The 9,326-nt window shown below is 58.4% G+C and overlaps 1 protein-coding gene across 5 annotated transcripts; it reads left to right on the top strand.

The window, feature by feature from the left end:
* The first annotated feature begins 107 nt into the window (after window positions 1-107).
* On the top strand, window positions 108-9,225 carry FAM131A (family with sequence similarity 131 member A). Of its 5 annotated transcripts, none has more exons than XM_045903243.3 (6): window positions 108-749; window positions 3,007-3,149; window positions 5,349-5,442; window positions 5,683-5,865; window positions 6,033-6,149; window positions 7,467-9,225. In XM_045903243.3, exons 1-6 carry the CDS (start codon window positions 713-715, stop codon window positions 7,934-7,936), a joined length of 1,044 nt encoding a protein of 347 aa, XP_045759199.1. In that variant the 5' UTR covers window positions 108-712; the 3' UTR covers window positions 7,937-9,225. The 5 variants fall into 5 exon arrangements, with proteins under 5 accessions (XP_045759199.1, XP_064440411.1, XP_064440412.1 ...); XM_064584341.1 differs by lacking the exon at window positions 3,007-3,149 and adding an exon at window positions 1,936-1,996; XM_045903244.3 differs by lacking the exon at window positions 108-749 and adding an exon at window positions 1,050-1,996.
* Window positions 9,226-9,326: the final 101 nt, after the last annotated feature.

The raw sequence follows: 9,326 nt of genomic DNA, 5'->3' as shown, positions 1-9,326 counted from the left end.
GGAGAAGGGGTATGGATAGGTGGGCAGCCTCCTTTCCAGAGCGGGCACTCTAGTACTGTCCCCTGTAACCTGGCACCCCTCTTGCCTCTTCCCCTGTCCATGATTGTGGGGGTCGGAGGGTCACTTTCCTGGGGGGTTGGACCCTTGAAACGGACATGGTGGGGTGCCCTGTTGGTTGGTAGGGGAGAAGAGACAAATAGCTGCGGGGTACTTCCAGAATTTGATGCAGACCCCTATGTGTGGAGGAGGCCCTGGGTTTCAAGCTGTTTACAGCCGGGGAAGTCCTTTGTGGCTTCAAGGGCTCATCTGTAAAAGAGAGGCGGCTGGATGCAGGAGTCTGACCGTCCCCATGCGGCGTGCCTGGCATCCGGGGGCCCAGTGAGTTCTCGCCCACCTTTTGCCTTAAGGGTCGCTCCGCAGTCGGGCCTGGGAGGAGAGGAGAGGACGAGGTGTTTCCGGACTCGGCCCCAGGCCGCCCCTGCGTGGCTGTGACGTGTTTCGCCCCGCCCGCCCTGGATGGTGACGCGGTGGCCACGCCCCCGCGCTGACGTCACCGGCCCGGTTCCCTCTCCGGGGAGCGGCGGCGGACGCGCGGCTCCCACCCCCTCCCCTCTCACGGGCTCTCCCCTCCCCGGTGGCGGCCGCTGCCCGACCCTCTGCCAGGCGATGGCCCGGGCCCCGAGCGCGGGCTAGCGTGCCTGGGTGCCCGGCCATGGGCTGTATCGGCTCTCGGAGTCCGGCGGGTCAGGGTAAGAGGTGGAGGCCAGGCACGGGTTGGGGAATTGGGCTGCGGCTGCCCGGTGCGTGGGCCGCGGGTGGGTGGGGGCCTTGAGGAGGGGGCCGGTGTCGGGAGAGGGAGGAGCCTGCACTGGGGAGGCGGGCCAGGCAAGAGGAAGGAGAGGGCAGGAGCGGGGAGGGGGCCAAATCGACTCGGCTTCGCTGCCACGGCCTGCCTGCTTCTGGGCTTTGCAGGGTAGACTCATGGTCTTTCCGCCTGGATTCCCACCGCTGAAGGGGGCAGGAGGCGCACAGCCTTGGGAGGGGCAAGGTGTCCATGGCGACTGGCCTTCCACGCCCACACACTCGCCGCCCCCACGGCCCACACCTCTCTTCTTCTCTGCCCTGGGAGTGGCCCTATGCTGGGAACCTGCCTCTCCTAGCTGTCTGTGTTCCAACCCCCTTAAGGAGGTAGCCTGCAAAGCCCGTCAAGCACCCCACTACGGAGTTTTTGGCTAAAACTTAACTTCTCCCTTCAGAGTCAGATGTTGATGAAGGAGACTGAGGCCCCATTTGGGGCACCTGTGAGCACCTGATCACCTTAACTGTTTTAGTTCCTTCCCCCACTCCCAACAAAAACAAATCATCATACCTTGTGGGGGGAAAGAGGAGTCCAGAGAGAGGCCATTAGGGCTTCTTAAAACTGCTGATGCCTGCTGCTTGGGTCTTGGTTCCCACGGATGGTGGTGCACGCTGGGGCCTGGCTTCAGTCCTATGCATCTGAGGTCCACCAGCCTACTTAAGTGTCATGGATTTCTCCAAGCCTAAGGCCAGGCAGGGATTTGTCAGGTTGAGGGCTGGATTTGGAATGGGTCCTGGGCTTCCAGGGCAGGTAGTCAGTCATACAGGCCTTAGTGTGGTTGGTACTTGAGATTCTTTGGAGCTAAGACTCTGGCTGAGATTTGTACTCTCCTTGGGTTCCCACGAGGAATTATGGGATTTGTAGTCCTAAATTAACCTCCTGACTTTTGAAGCTGAGAAGCAGCAGGCTGCTCTGGTCCCTCTGGCCCTGCTAAGGCTTGGAGTTCAGGAAGTCATTCCCTCCTGTAGTCAGGGGAGAGTTTGGCTGACCTCAGGACTGGCTTTGAGAGCCCTGATTAGGTACCAGCTGGGGGCCAGGGATGGCCTGTAACCTTGTGTCTTCCTTCTGGTTGGTAGCATTTCTGGGGACGACCAGCTGGCTGAGGCTCAGGGACAGAGACGGCTGCTCCAGCTAAAGGTCAGTTGGGATGTACATTGCCTGTTGGCACTGTCTAGGGGATGGGCCTCAGCTTCCTGAGCTCCAGAGAGCTCTGCTGGGCCCCTTGTACTCCCACCTCCTCAAAGCCAAGAGGAAGGAGTGTTCTCCTTATGTGACTAGGCACAGGTTCCAAGTGGGGAGGGGACTGGCTCAGCATCCGGAGCCAAAATAAGAATAGAACTGGGAGCTGAGCCTGGAGCAGTTCTGGGCTTTTGGTTCTCTGCATCAACACAGCCAGCATGCCTATGATTTCTGTGCTGGGCAAAATGTTTCTGTGGCAGCGTGAAGGGCCTGGAGGACGATGGACTTGTCAGACAAGTCGCAGAGGTGAGACCAGGGACTGTAGCTGTGATCTGGGAGGTGAGGGGAAGCTGAGGAGTAGGGTGCTCAGGTGGCAAAAGGAAAATTACTCTGGCTTAGATATTGGGAACCAGGATGAAATAGGAACCACCAGGCCAGGGCCAGACAGGGCATCAGGAAAAAAGCTTTAGGGGGCTGGGGTGAAAGTAAGAAAAAATCGTGGGTTTGTCAGAAGAGAAGAGTAAAGAGCTGCGTACCAGCTCATGCTGGCGAGAGGAAAGAACCAAGAGAAGGAAGGCACCAAGCCTGTAAAGGGTCCAAGGTGGTGGTGGGGAGGAGGATGGCGATGGTGGTGGAAGAACGCAGTGTGCTTTCCAAGAGGAATGGGTAGGCCGAGAAACCCAAGATCGAGAATTTATGAAAGTTTAGGTTTCATCCCTAGGGTTCTGATGGCAAACATACATCCAGAGGAGGAAGGGGGCATGTGGGCTGCCACAGAGTGGCCCCAGGGGCCTGAAGGTCAGGAATGTGGAATAGGGGTTTTCAGAATTGTGGAGAGCACCAGGTGGTTGCTGATGTTCTGGGAGGTGGGGGAGGGGTGAGGAGAAATGATATGGCAGCACCGGATGAAAATGGGGATATTGGCAGAAGTGGGAGCCCAGGTGAACAGCCTTTCCCCCACCCCTCAGTGGCCTCGGACCCCGCTTGGGCTGTGGAGTGGATCGAACTTCCTCGGGGCCTCTCTCTATCTTCCTTGGGATCTGCTCGGACCCTTCGAGGCTGGAGCCGGTCCTCCCGCCCTTCCTCCGTGGACAGCCAGGACTTGCCAGAGGTGCTGGGCCCCTGGTATTGGTAGGGGGAAGGGGGGCCGCATTCACATGAAGGGGATCTGTATCCCCCACCCCCGCCTCGCCAGCCTGCTTCTGGCTCCCTTTTCCTGCGAGCGGAGGCGCTATCCGGCCGGCGGGGCCCCAAGGCCGCCCCCGCGCCGGTCTGCTCTGCTTGGCGTCGTGCCAGCGGGCGGGCTTTGCTCCCGCCTTGGGCGCTGACGTCAGCGCATCCCAGGCCGTATCCCGGGAGACCCTGTTGCATGGTGATGGGTTGCCAGGGAGACACACACCTTTTCTCTGGGCTTGGGCCGCAGCTGCGCGGAGCGCCGGCACGGATGGCAGTGGCTGGGGGCAGTGAGGGGAGGGAGGGAGAGCGAGCCAGGAAACACCCAGCAGGTGCTCCTCCCCCCAGGCCTGGCCGGAAGCTAACGGCGCCACCCTGGGGCCCCTGTAAGCCAGGTACTGGGGTGGGGGTGGGGGGGTGGGGGGGAGCAGAGGGTGGGCCTGAGGTCAAGGGAGCAGTTGGAGCTCTTCTTGTGAGGGGTGGGAACCTGATCAGGAGAGCTAGGCAATTCCGGGGAGGGGGCATGTGCCTCTGACTTCATTCATTCATTGAGGGAAACATTTTCCAGGCTTGCCAAGGAACACTGAACCAGGTGCAGGGTGGAGGTAGGAAGCCAGGTGAATCAGAGTCAGGCCCTGCCATCCCGAGATCCCTCAGGAGAGATGCACGGGCAATGCTGGTGTGGGGGTGGGGGTATTGAAGAAGAGAGAAAACTGGACTGAAAACGTAATAGGAGGTGACACTTGAGTCAGGCCTCAGATGGTAGGGAGCATTTTGTCAGGCAAGGATGGCGTTCTTAGCCCAGGGGAGAGCTGGGTTCCTTTGCCTGGAGGCAAGAGGGCGGTTTGCCGACAGGGAAGGTGGAAGTGGGGTTTTCCTGGGCAGAGGGTCTAGGTGGTAGATTCCAAGGCCTGGAAGGGGGCAGGGGGCTCACAGAGTGGGCCCCCTCAGTGCCTGGCTGTGAAGCTAGCAGTTCACTGGGCAGTGGAGGAGCCCAGAAAAGATTTTAAATAGGGACATGTGACATGTGACCAGTTACACTCCGGGGAAAATTATTTGTATACATTTATACTTTGCCTCATTCATTCAGCCTATGTATTTAGAAAGGTTACTCTGTACCAGGTACTGTGCTAAACACTGGGGTGCAGCAGTGACCAAAAGAGACCAAATTCCTCCAAGAGCTAAAGACCAGTGAGGGGGACCAATGACCAGTAAGGAAACACACGAAGTAGACCATGATTACACACACAGGGTACATTCATAGAGGATGGTGACTTGTGACCGAGGGAGGATGGACAACTGGTAGGGTAGCCAGGAAGAGCCTTCTGAGGGAATGATGTTTCAGCCAAGACCCAAAAGATGAGAAAGAGCCAGCCAGCCCTGGGGAGGAGGGAGAGGAACACTTACACAACATTCTAGGCTGAGAAAATTCCATGAATTGAAGGAGCTTGGGGGACCACAACTGTGCTAATCTGAACATGGGGTACTGAGGGCTTGAGGAAGGGAGGGCAGTGGCAGTGGGAGTAGAAAGGATGAGCAAAGCTTAGGGGAGAGTTGATGGTAGTGCTGAGGTTTAGAGCCATGCTGAATGGTGGTTGGCTGATGCTGCATAAGGAAGTCAGGAAGCAGGGCCAGATGTGGGAAAAGGTGCTGGGTTTGGTTTTGGTCATGCTGAGTTTGTGACCCTGGTAGGCTGTAGAAACAGCTAGAAGACTGAGATGTCCGAAGACTGAGAGGAGGAGAGGGGCAAAGAGGAGAGAACCTGGAGGAGATCCTTGATGCCGTAGCTTTCTCCCTTCCTCTTTTTTCTTCTCAAAGGCCCCACTCCATGGTTCTTGACTTCCCAGCCCGCCTCCTTCCCCTCTGGGAGCTGGGAAGATGGAGGTGGGGGGGGTGGTAGCTGCAGTTCTGCTCTTTCGGGTCAGCCTGAATCTCTGTTGCTCCTTGAGAGGACACGGCTTGCTGGCCCTGGCTTCTTACTCTCCGTCTTACATACCCCAGCAGCCACAGGCACATATGTGCTGCCCTGGCATCTCTTCCCAGCTCCCGTACCCCCTTGGCACCTTGAGTGGGCTGTGGGCACAGAGGGGGATGCTGCTGTTAGAGGAGCACTGACCCTCTGATGCTGTCACCCAAGGTGAATGTTGGAGACACAGTCGCGATGCTGCCCAAGTCCCGGAGAGCCCTAACTATCCAGGAGATTGCTGCGCTGGCCAGATCCTCCCTGCATGGTACGCACCCCCCTCCCATACCTCTGGCCACTTTGTCCTTCCTTCTTCCTTTTGCACTTACCCTTGGGGGCTGTATCCTGTGAGCTCTTGCTGGGATCTCCCCCTTCCTCCCCTTCTCAGATGAATCTCAGCTCCCTCCTCCCATCCAAAGGCACATGTGGACCCTAACTACCGCCACCCTTCCACTTCCCTCCCTGGCCTGTGCCCTCACCAGCCTTCCTCCTTCTGCCCCACCCGCAGGTATTTCTCAGGTGGTGAAGGACCACGTGACCAAGCCCACCGCCATGGCGCAGGGCCGAGTGGCTCACCTCATTGAGTGGAAGGGCTGGAGCAAGCCAAGCGACTCGCCTGCTGCCCTGGAATCAGCCTTTTCTTCCTATTCGGACCTCAGCGAGGGTGAACAAGAGGCTCGCTTTGCGGCAGGTGGGGACAGGAAGGGGTCAGCCACACGTTTGTCATTGGGATGCTCTTCCCTCACCCCCATCTCTTCTCTCTCCTGTCTCCAGCCTGAGCCCTAGTCTGAGTCCTTCAGCTAATGAATCCTGCTAAGGAACCTTCTCTGCTAATAAATTCTTTGGCCTCCCTGACAGGAGTGGCCGAGCAATTTGCCATTGCAGAAGCCAAGCTCCGGGCCTGGTCTTCAGTGGATGGCGAGGACTCCACCGATGAATCCTACGATGAGGACTTTGCTGGAGGAGCTGACTCAGGTGAGGGGTAGGCAGTGCCAGTACTGGGGCGGACCTGCCCGGGAGGCCTTGTGATTCCGAGCTCAGCCTTCGGAAGGGGACGCTGGGGGCAGACCCTGTCCCGGCTGTGCCTTGACCTTCCAGGGTCAAGGGGGCTATTCTCGCTCGTGGGTGGGCAGTCAGCAGCTACAAATGGAGTGCTTCCTTTCGCGCACGTGCTGAGCCTTTTCTGCCCATCTGTGCTGTTGGGTCTTGTGGTCCAGAGACCTCACCGACACCTTCTGGGCAGCTGCATCTCTGGGGCGGGGGGGGTCCGCTGTGCCTTGCCTTCCCCTTTCGGGGCAGCCTTCTGGCCAGCTGTGGCAGCACAGACGAGCCGGCAGCGTAGCACCTCCCAGGGCTGGGGCCCCAGGCAAACAGGAAGGCGTGCTGGGCCTGGACTGCCCACAGGGCCATGCTGGCTCAGGCTCAGCCTCCGTGAGTTCCATCTGAGACCTGCCTCTGGGCCTCTCTCTGGGCCAGCGCTTGCAGAGGGGACCCTGCGGGGCTGTGCAGCTGTGCACGGCCCTCCTTTCATCTTCCGATTCTTCCTGGACCACATGGCTGACTTTCTCTGTAGCTTCTGGGCTCACGCCTCACAACACCCCACCGCCCCATTCTTCTTTGCCTTTGAAGATTACCTCCACCAGCTCCCACCCGCCCAGCTAATTAACAGATTCTCCAAGGGCAATACAGTAGAGCAGATTGGCAATATGTTAGACCTCTGCTGTGGTCCAGAGTTGACTGATTTGGATGTCTGAGGCCAAGATGGGAGCCCTGAACCACAAACGTTCTCGTCTGATTGAGTTCCAGGCCTGCTTTGACCCCTGGTATAACGATAATAACTAACATTTATCCAAGGCCACTACTTTCCCACGTAGAAGCTTTGTGCAAATTAGAAAAAAGCACCTCTTTCTCTGGTGGGCTCAGCCTGATGCTAGGCCTCGCTGCTTGGTGAGCAAGTGTGGGCTGAACTCCAGTCCACACTCACTGCCTTGGACAGGCTCTCCTCGTGCAGGGAACCAGCGGCATGACCGTGTGTGGTATCTGTGCATTTATTGCTCTCTTACTGTATGCTGCATTCTTTTGTTTGCTCAACAACCCCATAAGTAGGTCTATCAGATTCCCCAATTTGCCACTAAGGAAACGGAGGCGCTGAGAGGTGAAGTTAGCGAGCTCCTACCCTCTCCCCCCAGAGCTAGCGGCGCCGAGGGTGGAGTGGGGAGAACATGGCTCCCTCCAGGTAGACCAGTTGAAACAGGGCGGGTAGGGCTATCTTCTTTTTCTCTCCCCCTGCAGAGATGGCCGGGCAGCTGCCCCTGGGGCCCCACCTCCAGGACCTTTTCACCGGCCCCCGGTTCTCCAGGCCTGTGCGCCAGGGCTCTGTGGAGCCTGAGAGCGACTGCTCGCAGACCGTGTCCCCAGAGACCCTGTGCTCCAGCCTCTGCAGCCTGGAGGACGGGTTGCTGGGCTCCCCAGCCCGCCTGGCCTCCCAGCTGCTGGGCGACCAGCTGCTCCTCGCCACACTGCCCCCCAGCCGGGAAAGTGCCTTCCGTAGCCTGGGCCCATTGGAGGCCCAGGACTCGCTCTACAGCTCGCCCCTCATGGAGTCCTGCCTTTCCCCCGCCGAGGAGGAGCCAGCCGCCTGCAAGGACTGCCAGCCTCTCTGCCCGCCGGGTAGCTGGGAACGGCAGCGGCAAGCCTCTGATGTGGCTTCTTCGGGGGTCGTGTCCTTAGACGAGGACGAGGCAGGGCCGGAGGAACAGTGACCCAAATCATGCCTGGTGGTGGCATGTGTCTCCCGGCTGCTGCTGGGGGCAGAGCTTCTGTGCCCAAGTGCGGGCGAGAGGCTTCCGGCAGAGCTCCAAAGCCTAGAGGGCTCCTGGGAGCACTCACTCCTCCGTTGTGTGTTTTGCATGAAAGTGTTTGGAGAGGAGGCAGGGGCCAGGCTGGGGGCGCATGTCCTGCCCCCACTCCTGGGGTTTGCCGGGGGTTGCCCGGGGCCCCTGGGGCATGGCTACAGCTGTGGCAGACAGTGATGTTCATGTTCTTAAATCAAAAACACCACATACACATTTCCTCCTTGGACGATGTGAACCCCTAAGGGGGTGGTTGTGACTGGGCCGTGTGGGGTGGAACGGGAGGGAGCCCGCCCCCCCCCTGCCCCCTTCCCCATGCCTCTCTCTTCTCTGCTTCTCTCCACCTCTGAGTCCATGTGCAGTGCTCGATAGAATCACCCCTACCCCAGGGCAGGCTGGCTCTTACCCTCCTGGAGCCTAGGATTGAGCCATCCCCCAAGGGCCCCTCGCCCACCTGGGCTCGTGCTGTGCTTCGCCTCTCCATCACCTCTAAATCTTCTTCTTTTTCCTAAAGAAAGAGGGGTTTTGGTCTGTTCTTTCAGTCGGATGTTCTCTGGGAGGCATTGGATTGATGAAAGCATGTACCCTCCACCCTTTTCCTGGCCCCTTGTAGGATGTGTGGGCAGGGTCCCAGCGGCTCCCAGCCTGCCTGGCTGCCCCCATTCACCAAGTTCTCCTTAGAGCCGAGCTGGGAGAAGGGGTGGGTGGCTCTGGTAGCTTTGGAGCTGTGACTTCGCTGTTCTTCCGGAGAGGGTCGCAAGGAGGCCACACGGGTGGCTGGGCAGTTGTCTGCTGATGCCTGAGCCCGGCAGAAATGGTGCCAACGAGCGACGGTCGGTCGTGTGGGAGTGTCTCTCCTTGGGGAGGGAAGAGAGTAGTGCCTTTCTTGGCTGAACAAAAGGCCAAAGCTACAATACTGAGGGCCTGTGCCCTAGCTAGGATTTTGATAACTAAGCAGTGGAGGCCTCTGTAGATCCTGTATTCCACAGACAGTGAGCTCTGGGTTTGATGGCTGCGGGGGGTGTGGGTGGCTGCAGAGTTCGGAGCCTTGTAGGCTTTGGCAGATAAGAGGGCCCAAGGTAAGAACAAGAGCTGATGGGCACAGGCATTCTATATATAAGTGGCTCATTAGGTGTTTATTTTGTTCTATTTAAGAATTTGTTTTATTAAATTAATATAAAAATCTTTGTAAATCTCTATATACATCTGGTCATTGGAGGAGGTTCCAGTATAAACCCATCTTAGTTCTACGAACCCTTTTCCCCTCAGAGGGGGAGCAGGGGTCAAGTGACTCCACCCC

The sequence above is a fragment of the Mirounga angustirostris genome, unplaced genomic scaffold, assembly GCF_029215605.1.
Source record: "Mirounga angustirostris isolate CCGP_5_RB_7025 unplaced genomic scaffold, mMirAng1.0.hap1 SCAF_1, whole genome shotgun sequence".
Lineage (NCBI taxonomy): Eukaryota > Metazoa > Chordata > Mammalia > Carnivora > Phocidae > Mirounga > Mirounga angustirostris.
Note: the sequence above shows the minus strand (reverse complement) of the source record. Positions and strands in the feature narration are given on the sequence as shown.

Excerpts from the sequence above, each read along its gene's own strand:
- FAM131A (XM_045903242.3), top strand. The coding sequence starts at position 2,257 with ATGCCTATGATTTCTGTGCTGGGCAAAATGTTTCTGTGGCAGCGTGAA. Across the intron at positions 2,345-3,006 it reads TTGTCAGACAAGTCGCAGAG|TGGCCTCGGACCCCGCTTGG; the intron begins GTGAGACCAGGG and ends CCCACCCCTCAG. Across the intron at positions 5,443-5,682 it reads GGCCAGATCCTCCCTGCATG|GTATTTCTCAGGTGGTGAAG; the intron begins GTACGCACCCCC and ends CCCCACCCGCAG.